Raw genomic sequence first — 14,999 nt, forward strand, 5'->3', positions numbered from 1 at the left:
TATTGTTTTCATTAATTTGTAAAGCATCACAGGGCGTCCATAAAATAAACATTTTTCTCGCAAAAACACAGATTCAGTGAAACCTATGTGTTTTCGCGTTCACGTCCCCAAAAAGTCGGTACTTATCTGGAATTGTGTTTTTCTCCTGCCGGAGGCAGGTGACACAAAATCCCTGCTAAGCCACGGCTCAATCCGGCATTTTCATGGGCAATAGGAAAGCCCCCGTTGATAAAATTACCTACAGTAAATGAATGCGAGTAAATGGATACTGGCTAAAGTCCCCAGTTCCCAGTATGGAGGTATGCGGCTGCAGTGCGCAAATGTGAAAGTATGAAACTATCCCTGGCATCTAAATCGCTGATCATAGCGCAGAAACTCTAGGTGTATGTGGACACGTGGACCTGATTGAGGTCTGTCATCACCACTATAATTGTATGGCAGTTAAAGTGAATAAGGGTTGACACCATTTTATTTTGAGTAATATATATGTTTAAAGCACCTTTTAATACATATCAGATAACCACGTCATGTACAATAAATACATGGTTGCATGTATTGCCACATGGATTACACACACAACATACTTTAAGTGTCATCTCTTTCCAAACTGAGCAGAGACCCAAGTCCCATGTTCTTCCCGGTCATCAATTTTGTTACTCTTATTTACACAACAGAGAGGAAATAACAGCCATCTGCTGTTATCAGTCGTACAGCCCATTATTGTGGCCGTATGCTTCTCATATGGCAGTACGGAAGGTGTAATGGTTAGCATTACTGCCTCACAGCACTGAGGTCATGGGTTCCATTCCCACCATGGCCCTAACTGTGCGGAGTTTGTATATTCTCCCCGTACTTGCGTGGGTTTCCTCCGGGTACTCCGGTTTCCTCCCACAATCCAAAATTATACTGGTAGGTTAATTGGCTCCCAACAAAATTAACCCTAGCATGAATGTGTGTGTGTGTGCACATGTGATAGGGAATATAGATTGTAAGCTCCACTGGGACAGGGACTGCTGTGAATGGGCAAATATTCTCTGTACAGCGCTGCAGAATATGTGTGCGCTATATAAATAACTGGTAATAAATAAATATGAACAGGTCGGTTTTACATATTTGCAAAAGACATTTAAACTTTATTATTTGGAACTGAGATTCTTTGTGGGAGAATGGACTGATCCCCACTTGCTGAGTCCTATTTCTATCTGTTGATTTTGCTGTTTTATCCTAGCTTTATGTCCGACGTAAGGTTCTTTGTGCTTGATTGTCTTCGGCCCAGAGATTGTGCTCAGCATTTATTGAAAATGAACGAAAATGTATTCCCTTTTAAAGACCAGTTGATGGATATGCCAATAGCAGAAACTTAGAAATAGATAGGGTTGCGCTCATGCATTATCATGGAAGGGCCGAGAATACAGTAGCTTGAAGTATTGGCTAAGCCCCTAAAATGATCATCCAGGCTTCCCTGGTTCATTATATCTTACACGTGTATCCCAGCAGAAACGTCATTAAGGCACTATTATCTTTTTATCCTTCTTTCCAGTCTCCGACAATCCTGGAAGACTCTGACATGGTCTTTCTGACCCCACTGATTGGCTTCATTGTTATCTTCTACGACCTACTGAATTGTGCAGGAAACAGACTGAGGTGTATGCTCTTCTTATTCAGTCTAGAACCTAGATTACTTAGAAAATTGACAAAGCAAGGCATGTTAAATAATAAACATATGACGCAGACTGTAATAGGTTGTTCTTGGCTTCCACGTGGTTGGTCTTGTCCGATACAATATTTGAAATGAAATGTGTTTTATTTGCACTGACGTTTCATTCATAAACCATCGTTCATCCCACTCTTCCTGCCTTGGTTGTAGTAATTGTCCCAGTGATGATGTCACAGTAATACCAGTCCCACCACTGCGATGAGCATGAGGACTCCAGCTAATATACAGATGCTAATGAAGACCACGTCACTGCTGTCCTGCACCCGCTCAGTGCTCTCTGATGCTGCGGCCTCCGGAAGGTGAGACTCCCCAGTCTTCTCCATCAACCCAATTAGCTGGGCTGGGTCTGAGCCGGACAGGATGCGCACAGAGGCCTCTTTCCTCTTGGGTTCACACTGCACCTCGTATTCATGGACATCTGTCTGAGCTCCCAAAGAGAAGTCCACGTAGAGGACACTCACAATGACCGAGGTGCTGTTCCTCTTCTGCAAGTGGACCAGAGATCTGTTAGTTACAAAGATGTAGTTTGGCCATTATGCTAATGTCTACAACTAACTCATCAAATCCTTATCACAAATCTTGATCCTCTACAACTGCTTTGGTCTTTACATTATTACGTGTAGTAGCTACTATAAGGCTATTAATAAATCTACACCGCCATACTTCTCTTCACTCATCTCTAAATATCTCCCAACCCGACCCCTCTGCTCTGCACAAGATCTGTGTTTCACTTCCACACACACTATCTGCTCCCATTTACAATTACAGGATTTTTGGGGGGCAGCACCCGCTCTATGGAGTGCCTTCCCTCGCACAGTAAGTTCTTCCTCTAGACTCCAAACCTTCAAGTGTTCCCTTAAATCTCACCTCTTTAGACAAGCTTATCAAATTCCTGAGTTACCCACAAAACCTCCGTAAGCTATCCTACCAAACAGGGTCAGACTGGCCCACAGGGGTACAGGGGAAACCACCGGTGGGCCCCACTGATTGGGGCCCTCCTCCTCCTCTAGGGATCAGGTTCCAGACTGTGTTCTTTAATTATACATTATACATATGTTACATTATACTGCACAGGACTATGATGTATTCTCTACAGTGCATTGCCGATATTTATCTGGTATATTATCATGCACGCACTAGCAGTATTTATTTATTTGTCAAGGGGCCCAGCCCATGCACTTACTAATGGTTAGGCAAACTAATGTAGCGGCTGGCCACACCCCCTCTGTAGAATGACCACACCCCTAAACATGGGCCCCTACCACTGCATTCCCCGGTGGGCCCTTTATGCCCAAGTCCGACACTGCTACCAAATGACCTACCTTCTACGCAGTCCACACAAACGTTACATGTATTCTCTTTGTACACTCACACCCCACTAACCATTGGCCAGTACTGCTGTGTGAGTGGATCATATAGCTCGCCACGCATGTTTTACCCTTGCAATCAGGCCGGACCAATTTACAATATGCGGCACTTATGTATCATATGCCTATCCTCCCTTGTGAGCAGCCTCTATTATCTTTCTCTCTGTCTGTATTTACTTCCTCTATTGTTTGCAAATTGTAAAGCACAATGGAATAGGCTGGCATTGTATAAATAAATCTAAATTTCTCTAGCTACCATAAGGGATATTGGGGAGACTTAGTACGATGGGGTATAGACGGGGTCCAAAGGAGCCAGTGCACTTTAAATTTCTTCACTGGGTGTGCTGGCTCCTCCCCTCTATGCCCCTTCCCACATGCAGTTTAGAAAAAAGTGCCCTTGTTATTTTGGGCATCAGCATACCTGCACTGTGGGAGTTAGGGGGGGGGGGGGGCGGTCACCGGCCTTGCAAGGTGTCAGAGCCGCTTCCCTGCTGCAGGACCACCGTCCTGAGAGGTTGTTTGTTCAGCGGGGCACTGTGCCTTAGCTGTCGAAATCGCAGTATGCCGCACACCCCTAGCAGATGCCTGAAGGTGACAGTGGTGAGTACAAACCGGGGGCCCCGCTAAGGGGGTCCCCCAGTTCATGGTGTGGGTACGGCATATGGGATCCTCCTGGCTGGACCCGCTAGAGCCTCCTGTGTAAACTGACTAGCAGTGGCTTAAACTAGCACTTGTGTGATGTTTTTAAGCACTTTAGGAGACATTTCCAGTATAAAAAAAACTCTGTAGCTCCGGTGCCATTGGGGGGGTGGAGCTACCTCAAAACGGAGCCAGCGGCATTTTGGCGCCTTCCTCTGCTTACTGCAGCAGGCTCACACAGCTCCTCCTGACACTCAGAAAACGCTGGAAAACTGGTGCAGGGTGTAGCAAAGGGGGAGAGCTGCTATTGTACACAATCTGTGTCCTATACAGGACAGAAATCATAGGTGTTTCACTGTGATATAAGCTGAAAGCCTCACTGGGGCTGTGTAGCTGGGGTGTGCTGGTCTTCTTTCTCTCTATGGGGGTCATTCCGACCTGATCGTACGCTAGGATTTTTCGCTGCGTTGCGATGAGGTCACTACTGCGCATCGTTGCTGAGCGATGGATTTAACGGAGAATCCATTTGCACAGCCAGTCGCAAGGAGATTGACGGTAAGAGAACGTTTTCGGGTGTCAACTGGGAGTGTTTGGAAAAACGCAGGCATGTCGAAGCGTTTGCAGGGCGGGTGTCTGACGTCAATTCCGGACAAGAACAGACTGAAGTGTTCGCAGCGGCTGAGTAAGCTCTGAGCTACTCAGAAACTGCACAAAACTTTTTTGTAGTGCTCGGCTGCACATGCTATCGCACGCTTGCAAAGCAAAAATACACTCCCCTATTGGCGGCGACTATCTGTTTGCAGCGCTGCAAAAAATAGCTAGCGAGCGATCAACTCGGAATGACTCCCTATGTCTCCCTCTCACATACAGTAAGGGCAGGCTTAATAAGTCTTACTGTCTGTGTGTATGTGTATGTCATTGTGATTTACTGTGAACATGGGTAAACAAACTATGCAGTATATTACACCAGATTATCTCCCTTATCATATGATTCTATTTCATGTGAACAATGCAGCCAATCTTCACAACTCAGTGAGGGGGCTGGGGGAGAGGGTCAAGAGCCTTCCTGGCTAGGAACCCTTAAGAATATGATGTTTGATAAGTCATCACAGCTCACTGCTAATGTTCAGAAAACTCTTTTACTACAACAGGCTGTTGCAGACTTAACTGCTAGGGCAGATGTTACACAGCCCCCCCTCTCTTACTTGGGACCACAAAAGCGTGGTTTACCTGCCTTACTCTCTGATTCAGGTGAGGATATACAGGAGGATGTGGAGGACTTGGATCCCGTTAGTGGGGATTCCACTTCTGCTCCGGGTATTGAACCCTTCATTCTGGCTATACGGGACATGTTAAAACTCCCTCTAGAGCAGGGGTGGCCAACCAGTCAGAGACAAAGAGCCTAAAAAAATGTGTTAGGTACGTCAAAGAGCCGACATCGAGCCGAAGGCGCACATGCAAAAATGGGGTGTGGCCTTGTGCCTTCTACGCCATGCCCCTGGAATAAAATACATTGAAAAAGCCAGATCCAACATAAAATACATTGAAAAAGCCACTTCCACATAAAATAATTGTAAAAGCCAGAACCACATAAAATATATTGAAAAATCCAGATTCACATAATACACTTCAGCTTCCCCATGTGTCACTCCAACCAGCACCCTCTTGTCACTCCAACCAGCACCCTCTTGTCACTCCAACCAGCACCCTCTTGTCACTCCAACCAGCACCCTCCTGTCACTTCAGCCAGCACCCTCATGTGTCACGTCAGCTTCCCCCAATTCATGCCATTGCAGCAGCACCTTCTGTGTACTCTGTTTGCTGGTGGGTGTCTCATCTCTAGTATCTGGCTCCCTCACTTCTAAGTCCCCGTAGTGCTGCTGCGTGTTTTTCTGGAGAGCAGTCGTTACCGGATCTGTTGTGGTCATGTGACTGTGTGTTAGGAGCCACATTTGAAGAAAGAAAGAGCCGCATGTGGCTCAAGAGCCACAGGTTGGCCACCACTGCTCTAGAGGATGCTGCGTCACAGCAGTCATTTTTCTTTACACAAAACAAGCCTAATGTCACTTTCCCTGATTCTGCAGAGTTAGATGACCTGTTTAAGTTAGCCTAGAAAAATCCAGACAAAAAATACCAAGTGTCAAAAAGATTTTTGCACACTTTCTCATTTGCTCCTAAAGGTAGGAAATTCTGTGAAGAATCCCCGGGAGTTGACGTATCGGTCTCTCGACTGTCAAAAAGGCGGTGCTGTCTGCCCCAGGCTCCTTTACCATAAAGGACCCTGGGGACAGAAAAATAGAGACTACACTAAAGTCTATCTACACAGCAGCAGGTGTATTGCAAAAGGCCGGTCATAGCGGGTTGCTGAATGACCCATGCCATTCACACATGGGCTTCGCAAATTCAGTAGGGCCTCTCCGGGGATATGCCTCTGGCCACTACGGTGACTCTCCTGAAGCACATTCAGGACACTGCACATATCCTGTGTGACTCGCTCAAGGAGATGGGCAATATTAATGCTAGGACTTCTTCTATGGCAGTGTCGGCGTGCAGGGCCTTGTGGTTGCGTCAGTGGATAGCGGACGTAGAGTCCAAGCGCAGTGTGGAATCTCTCCCCTTTTCTGGGGAATGGCTCTTTGGGGTTGAGTTGGATATGTGGATTTCGAAAGTTACTGCAGGGAAATCCACGTTTCTCCCCTCCTGGGGCCCCGCCGGCTAGGCATTTCTACCTGGGGCCATCTGTTCAGTCCTTTCAGTCTAACAGATTTCAATCTAGGGCCAGAGGTGCCCCCAATGCGGCTAGAGGCACCAGAGGTAAGACAAGACGACCTGCGAACACCGGTTCTAAGGAACAGAGCACCAGTTCTGCTTGCACGAAGTCCTCAGCATGACGGTGACCACCCACCCGAGGGGATCTCGAGGTGGGAGCTCGACTGTGTCACTTCAGCCGCATCTGGGAAAGCTCCTGCCAGTATACCTGGGTAAGGGACCTCATTTCTCAGGGCTACAAGCTGGAGTTCGACGGTGCTCCTCCCCAGCGATTTTTCAAATCAAGCTTACCAGCTTTGGAGGATACACAAGTTACGTTGCAACAGGCCATCCAAAAGTTCGTCCAGTCCCACGTCATTGTTCCTGTACCAATACAACATCGGAGAAAGGGTTATTACTCCAACCTGTTTGTGGTACCGAAGCCGGATGGCTCAGTAAAGCCCATTTTGAATCTAAAGTCCTTGAACCCTTATCTCAGGGTTTTTAAGTTCAAGATGGAATCCTTAAGAGCAGTGATTGCAGGCATGGAAGAACAGGAATTCATGGTTTCCCTGGATATCAAGGACACCTATCTTCATATTCCAATTTGGCCACCTCATCAGGTTTATCTGAGTTTTGCCCTACTGGACGATCACTACCAGTTCCAGGCGCTACCCTTCGGCCTGTCCACAGCTGCAAGGGTATTCACAAAGGTTATGGCGGAGATGATGTTCCAGCTCTGGGTCCAGGGGGTCCATGTTGTCCCTCCTGGACAATCTCCTGATATAAGCAAGATCCAGGAGGCTTTTATTGCTCCATATCGACCGCACTATCCAACTTCTGTCACACCACGGGTGGATTCTCAATTTACAGTCCCACCTGGAGCCAACTCAGTGGCTCCTGTTCCTGGGGATACTGTGGCTCAGAAGGTGTTCCTCCCGGAGGACAAGGCGAGAACTCTTCAGGAGATGGTCCGCATGGTACTCCGACCTGCTTGAGTATCTGTCCATCTTTGCATAAGATTGTTGGGGAAGATGGTTGCCTCATACGAGGCGATCCAATATGGACGGTTCCATGCCAAAACATTCCAATTGGATCTCCTGAGCAAGTGGTCCGGATTACATCTACAGATGAATCGGCTGATACGGCTGTCACCTCAGGCCAGGATTTCCCTCCTGTGGTGGCTGCAGTCCTCCAATCTCCTGGAAGGCCGGAGTTTCGGGATACAGGATTGGATCCTCCTCACGACAGATGCGAGTCTGAGAGGATGGGGAGCTGTCACCCAAGGGGCTCAGTTCCAGGGCAGGTGGTCAGCCCACGAAGCCCTCCTTCCGATCAACATTCTGGAATTTCGGGCGAACTACAATACTCTGCTTCAGGCCTCTCCTCTACTCAAGGCTCACGCGATCCACGTACAGTTGGACAACGCTACAGCAGTGGTGTACATCGGCAAGGAGGGACGAAAAGCAGAGCCTGCATGCGAGAGGTGTCAAGGATACTCCTCTGGGCGGAACGAAATGCAAGAGCAATGTCAGCGATCTTCATTCTGGATGTGGACAACTGGGAAGCGGACTTTCCTGAGTCATTACGATCTCCACCCGGAGCAGTGGGGGCTCCACCATCAGGTCTTTCAGCAGATCATCGACTGGTGGGGCTGCCCACAAATAGACATGATGGCTTCTCGACTCAACAAGAAGCTTCACTGGTATTGCTCACGAACCAGGGACTCTCAGGCGAGGGCAGTGGATACACTGACGTTGCCTTGGCTTTACCGGCTGATCTACCGGTTTCCTCCGATTCCGTTGCTCCCAAGGGCGCTCAGGCAAATCAGAAATCAGGGAGTCCAGGCAATTCTGATTGCCCCGGATTGGCCTCGGAGGGCGTGGTACACGGATCTTCTGGACATGTCCGTCGGAGACCCTTTGCCTCGACCACTAAGAAGAGAACTTCTTCAAGGACCGTTTATCTACCCGGACTTACGGCGACTTTGTTTGACGGCATGGAGGTTGAGTGGACCATCCTAGCTCACAAGGGCTTTTCCAAAAAGGTTATTGCTACCATGGTTCAGGCCAGGAAACCTGTGACGTCAATACACTATCATCATATCTGGAGAAGATATGTCTCTTGGTGCGAGGAACGCCCGTATCCGCCTGCAGAGTTCTACTTGGGACGTTTCTTATGTTTCCTGCAGGCTGGTGTGGATAAGGGCTTACGTCTGGGTTCCATTAAGGTCCAGATCTCGACTCTCTCAATTTTCTTCCAGAAGAAATTGGCAGTGTTGCCAGAAGTTCAGACATTCTTGCAGGGGGTACTCCACATACAACCTCCTTTTGTTCCAGCTACGGCACCCTGGGATTTGAATGTGGTGGTGGAATTTCTACAGTCACCCTGGTTTGACCCTCTGATGACGGTAGAAGACAAGTACCTCACATGGAAGACGGTTATGTTACTTTCCGTGGTTTCTGCTAGACGTGTCTCAGAATTGGGGGCCTTTATCATGTAAAAGTGCATACTTGGTCTTTTTTACAAGGATAGAGCGGAGCTCAGGACTTGGCAGCAGTTCTTGCCGAAGGTTGTCTCTGCGTTTCATCTGGATCAACCTATTGTGGTTCCGTCAAGTTCTGACACTTCTGCTCCTCCGAAGGCATTGGATGCTGTGCGAGCCTTGAAGATCTATGTCAAGCGAACGGCTCGGATCAGAAAGACGGATTCCTTGTTCGTGCTCTATGATGCGCAGAATAAGGGTTGTGCTGCTTCGAAGCCGTCCATTGCTCGTTGGCTTAGGCTTACTATCCAACAGGTCTATGTGTCTGCAGCCTTACCTGTTCCTAAGTCTCTGAAGGCCCACTCTACAAGATCGGTGAGCTCTTCTTGGGCGGCTCCCATAGATTTGGGTGTGGTGTGTTCAATCTGTAATCTAAATTGCAGTGTAAAAATAAAGCAGCCAGTATTTACCCTGCACAGAAACGAAATAACCCACCCAAATCTAACGGTCTCTGCACATGTTACATCTGCCTCCCCTGCAGTGCACATGGTTTGCCCAACTGCTAACAAAGTTCCTGCTGCGATCAACTCAGAATTACTCCCTAAGTCTCCCCAATATCCCTTATGGATGCTAGAGAAAATAGGATTTTAATTACCTACCGGTAAGTCCTTTTCTCGTAGTCCATAAGGGATATTGGGCGCCCGCGTCAGTGCGTTGACTTTTCTGCAGGTTCTCTTTATATGGTTACCTGTTCAGCTGTTGTTGTTTCCAGCTGTTTTATGTTATTGGTGTGCTGGTGTGTAATTCTCACCACTTATTGTTATGTTCCTTCTCTCAAGTACTGTATGTCCTTTCTCCTTCGGGCACTGTTTTACCTATAACTGCCTGTGGGAGGGGACATAGAGGGGAGGAGCCAGCACACCCAGTGAAGAAATTTAAAGTGCACCGGCTCCTTTGGACCTCTTCTATACCCCATCGTACTAAGTCTCCCCAATATCCCATATGGACTACAAGAAAAGGATTTACTGGTAGGTAATTAAAATCCTATTTTTTTTTTTTTTTTTTTTTTACAAAATAATCAGTAACTAGCATGACAATGCTATAAATTCGGTGGGACGCTGCAGACAGAAAGTCATCATTTTAGACCCATCCAGCTAAATTGTAAATGGAGTTCAGGTTTTGCTCACCGTTCACCAGGACCTTGTACCCTGCACACAAGGGGACGTATGCAAAGCTGAACGCAATTTGGTCACAATTGCTCCTGCATTATGCAAATAGAACTAAATGCATACATTCGCTCTGCATTGACTGTAATTCCACATGCCTTCACTAAGCTTTCCCTTCGCGAGAAAGCCGTTGCCAGAATCTCACCGGCTCAACGGGGTTTGCCAGGATCCGCTGCCAGTCCGTGTATGCTGGGACAATGTTTAGAGGCACAGGCTCTCTGTGGAGGCGATGCCCATAGCACCCAACAGATTTTTTAATAAAATTTATCTAGAACATTCTAGAAAATGATGGCTAGAATTTGACTGGTTGCTATGTAAACCCATATTTCTCTATCGTCCTAGTGGATGCTGGGGTTCCTGAAAGGACCATGGGGAATAGCGGCTCCGCAGGAGACAGGGCACAAAAGTTAAGCTTTAGGATCAGGTGGTGTGCACTGGCTCCTCCCCCTATGACCCTCCTCCAAGCCTCAGTTAGGTTTTTGTGCCCGGCCGAGAAGGGTGCAATCTAGGTGGCTCTCCTAAAGAGCTGCTTAGAAAAGTTTAGTTTTAGGTTTTTTATTTTACAGTGAGTCCTGCTGGCAACAGGATCACTGCATCGAGGGACTTAGGGGAGAAGAAGTGAACTCACCTGCGTGCAGGATGGATTGGCTTCTTAGGCTACTGGACATTAGCTCCAGAGGGACGATCACAGGTACAGCCTGGATGGGTCACCGGAGCCGCGCCGCCGGCCCCCTTGCAGATGCCGAAAAGAGAAGAGGTCCAGAAATCGGCGGCAGAAGACTCTTCAGTCTTCTTAAGGTAGCGCACAGCACTGCAGCTGTGCGCCATTGCTCTCAGCACACTTCACACGGCAGTCACTGAGGGTGCAGGGCGCTGGGGGGGGGCGCCCTGGGCAGCAATGGAAACCTGTTATTTGGCAAAAAATACCTCACATATAGCCTCCGGGGGCTATATGGAGATATTTAACCCCTGCCAGAATCCGTTGAAGAGCGGGAGACGAGCCCGCCGAAAAAGGGGCGGGGCCTATCTCCTCAGCACACAGCGCCATTTTCCCTCACAGACAGGCTGGAGGGAAGGCTCCCAGGCTCTCCCCTGCACTGCACTACAGAAACAGGGTTAAAACAGAGAGGGGGGGCACTAATTTGGCGTTAGAAATATATATAAAGATGCTATAAGGGAAAACACTTATATAAGGTTGTCCCTATATAATTATAGCGTTTTTGGTGTGTGCTGGCAAACTCTCCCTCTGTCTCTCCAAAGGGCTAGTGGGTCCTGTCCTCTATCAGAGCATTCCCTGTGTGTGTGCTGGTGTGTCGGTACGTGTGTGTCGACATGTATGAGGACGATGTTGGTGAGGAGGCGGAGCAATTGCCTGTAATGGTGATGTCACTCTCTAGGGAGTCGACACCGGAATGGATGGCTTATTTAGGGAATTACGTGATAATGTCAACACGCTGCAAGGTCGGTTGACGACATGAGACGGCCGACAAACAATTAGTACCGGTCCAGACGTCTCAAAAACACCGTCAAGGGTTTAAAACGACCGTTTACCTTAGTCGGTCGACACAGACACTGACACGGACACTGAATCCAGTGTCGACGGTGAATAAACAAACGTATTCCTCATTAGGGCCACACGTTAAGGGCAATGAAGGAGGTGTTACATATTTCTGATACTACAAGTACCACAAAGATGGGTATTATGTGGGAGTGAAAAAACTACCGTAGTTTTTCCTGAATCAGATAAAATAAAATGAAGTGTGTGATGAGGCGTGGGTTTACCCCGATAGCAAATATTGGCGTTATACCTTTTCCCGCCAGAAGTTAGGGCGCGTTGGGAAACACCCCTTAGGGTGGATAAGGCGCTCACACGCTTATCATGTGGCGTTACCGTCTCCAGATACGGCCGTCCTCAAGGAGCCAGCTGATATGAAGCTGGAGTAATATCCTAAAAAGTATATACACACATACGGTGGTTATACTGCGACCAGCGATCGCCTCAGCCTGGAAATGCAGTGCTGGGTTGGCTTGGTCGGATTCCCTGACTGAAAATATTTTAGTGATATAGAGCATTTAATAGGATGCAGTCTATATATATATATATATATATATATATATATATATATATATATATATATATATATATATATATATGCGAGATGCACAGAGGGATATTTGCAATCTGGCATCAAGATAAGTGCGTTGTCCATATCTGCCAGAAGATGTTATGGACACGACAGTGGTCAGGTGATGCAGATCCCATACGGCACATGAAAGTATGGTCGTATAAAGGAGAGGAGGTACTTGGGGTCGGTCCATCGGACCTGGGGGCCACGGCAACAGCTGGGAAATCCAACCTTTTTTACCCCAAGTCACATCTCAGCAGAAAAAGACACTGTCTTTTCAGCCTCAATCCTTCCGTTCCCATATGGGCATGCGGGCAAAAGGCCAGTCATATCTGCCCAGACATAGAGGAAAGGGAAGTAGACTGCAGAAGGCAGCCCCTTTCCAGGAACAGAAGCCCTCCACCGAGTCTGCCAAGTCCTCAGCAGGACGCTGGGGCCGTGCAAGCTGACTCAGGTGAGGTGGGGGGTCGTCTCAAGAGTCTCAGCGTGCAGTGGGATCACTCGCAAGTTGACCCCTAGATCGTACAAAGTATTATCCCAGGGGTACAGTTTGGAGATTCAAGACATCTTTTCCTCGCAGGTTCCTGAAGTCTGCTTTACCAAAGGCTCCCTCCGACAGGGAGGCAGTATTGGGAAAAAATTCACAAGCTGTATTTCCAGCAGGTGATAATCAAAGTACCCCTCCTACAATCAAGGAAAAGGGTATTAGTCTTCCACACTATATTGTGTTACTGAAGCCAGACGGCTTGGTGAGACATATTCTAAATCTGAAATCTTTGAACACTTACATACAAAGGTTCAAATCAAGATGGAGTCACTCAGAACAGTGATAGTGAACCGGAAAAAAGGGGACTATATGGTGTCCCTGGACATCAAGGATTACCTCCATGTCCAAATTTGCCCTTCTCAACAAGGGTACCTATGGTTCGTGGTACAGAACTGTCAATATCAGTTTCTGACGCTGTTGTTGAATTATCCACGGCACCCCGGGCCTTTACCAAGGTAATGGCCGAAAAGATGATTCTCTTCAAAGAAAAGGGCATCTTAATTATCCCTTACTTGGACGATATCCTGAAAAGGGAAAGGTCCAGAGAACAGTTGGAGGTCGGAATAGCACTATCTAAAGTAGTTCTACGACAGCACGAGTGGATTCTAAATATTCCAAAAGTCGCAGCGTTTTTCCGACGATACGTCTGCTGTTCCTAGGAATGATTCTGGGCATAGTCCAGAAAAAGGTGTTTCTCCTGGAGGAGAAAGCCAGGGAGCTATCCGAACTAGTCTGAAACCTCCTAAAACCAGGCCAAGTATCAGTGCATCAATGCACAGGAGTCCTGGGAAAAATGGTGGCTTCTTACGAAGCAATTCCATTCGGCAGATCTCACGCAAAAAAAAAAAAAAAAAATTTTCAGGGGGATTTGCTGGACGAATGGTCCGGATCGCATCTTCAGATGCATCAGCAGATAATCCTGTCTCCAAGGACAAGGGTGTCTCTTCTGTGGGGGCTGCAGAGTGCTCATCTTCTAGAGGACAGCACATTCAGCATTCAGGACTGTGTTCTGGTGACCACGGATGCCAGCCTGAGAGGCTGGGAAGCAGTCACACAGGGAAGAAATTTCCAAGGAGTGTGGTCAAGTCTGGAGACTTTTCTCCACATGAATATACTGGAGCTAAGAGCAATTTACAATACTCTGAGCCTAGGAAGACCTCTGCTTCAAAGTCAGTCGGTGCTGATCTGGTCGGACATCATCATGGCAGTCGCCCACGTAAACAGACGGGGCGGCACAAGAAGCAGGAGGGCAATGACAGCAAGAACTTTTCGCTGAGCGAAAAATCATGTGATAACACTGTCAGCAGTGTTCATTCCGGGAGTGGAAAACTGAATTTCCTCAGCAGGAATGAATTCCACTCGGGAAAGTGGGAACTTCATCTGGAAGTTTCCACATGATTGTAAACCGTTGGGAAAGACCAAAGGTGGTCATAAGATGGCGTCCCACCTGAAGCGCCAGGTCAAGAGACCCTCAGGCAATAGCTGGGTCGCTCTGGTAACACCGTGGGTGTACCAGTCGGGTATGTGTTCCCTCCTCTGCCTCTCATACCCAGGGTATTGAGAATTATAGGAAGGAGAGGAGTAAGAATTATACTCGTGGCTCCGGTTTGGCCAAGAAGGACTTGGTAACCGGAACTTCAAGAGATAAGAAGGGTCTTGATTCAGCAAGAATCATGTCTGTTCCAAGACTTACCGCAGCTGCGTTGACGCAGGGGCGGGTGAACGCCGGATCCTAAGGGAAAAAGGCATTCCGGAAGAGGTCATCCCTACCCTGGTCAGAGCCAGGAAGGAGGTGACCGCACAACATTATCACAGTTTAGGTGAAAATATGTTCCATGGTGTGAGGCCAGGAAGGCTTCACGGAAGAATTTCAACTAGGTTAATTCCTATATTTCCTGCAAACAGGAGTGTCTATGGGCCTCAAATTGGGGTCCATTAAGGTTCAAATTTCGGCCTGTCGATTTTCTTCCAGAAAGAATTGGCTTCAGTTCCTGAAGTCCAGAAGTTTGTCAAGGGAGTACTGCATATACAACCCCTTTTGATGTCTCCAGTGGCACTGGGGGATCTCAACGTAGTTTTGGGGATTCCAAAAATCACATTGGTTTAAACCACTCAAATCTGTGGATTTGATATATCTCACATGG

General features: G+C 47.7%; 1 protein-coding gene across 1 annotated transcript in view; it reads right to left on the reverse strand.

Annotated features, from left to right (window-relative positions):
- Window positions 1-1,103: 1,103 nt before the first annotated feature.
- Window positions 1,104-14,999, reverse strand: part of CDCP2 (CUB domain containing protein 2) — a 40,923-nt gene continuing 27,027 nt past the window's right edge. Inside the window, exon 6 of the mRNA XM_063939633.1 lies at window positions 1,104-2,202. Coding sequence (XP_063795703.1) covers window positions 1,888-2,202 — 315 coding nt within the window. The 3' untranslated portion in view covers window positions 1,104-1,887. The remainder of the gene's footprint in view (window positions 2,203-14,999) is intronic.

This window comes from Pseudophryne corroboree, chromosome 9 (assembly GCF_028390025.1).
Source record: "Pseudophryne corroboree isolate aPseCor3 chromosome 9, aPseCor3.hap2, whole genome shotgun sequence".
Classification (NCBI taxonomy): domain Eukaryota; kingdom Metazoa; phylum Chordata; class Amphibia; order Anura; family Myobatrachidae; genus Pseudophryne; species Pseudophryne corroboree.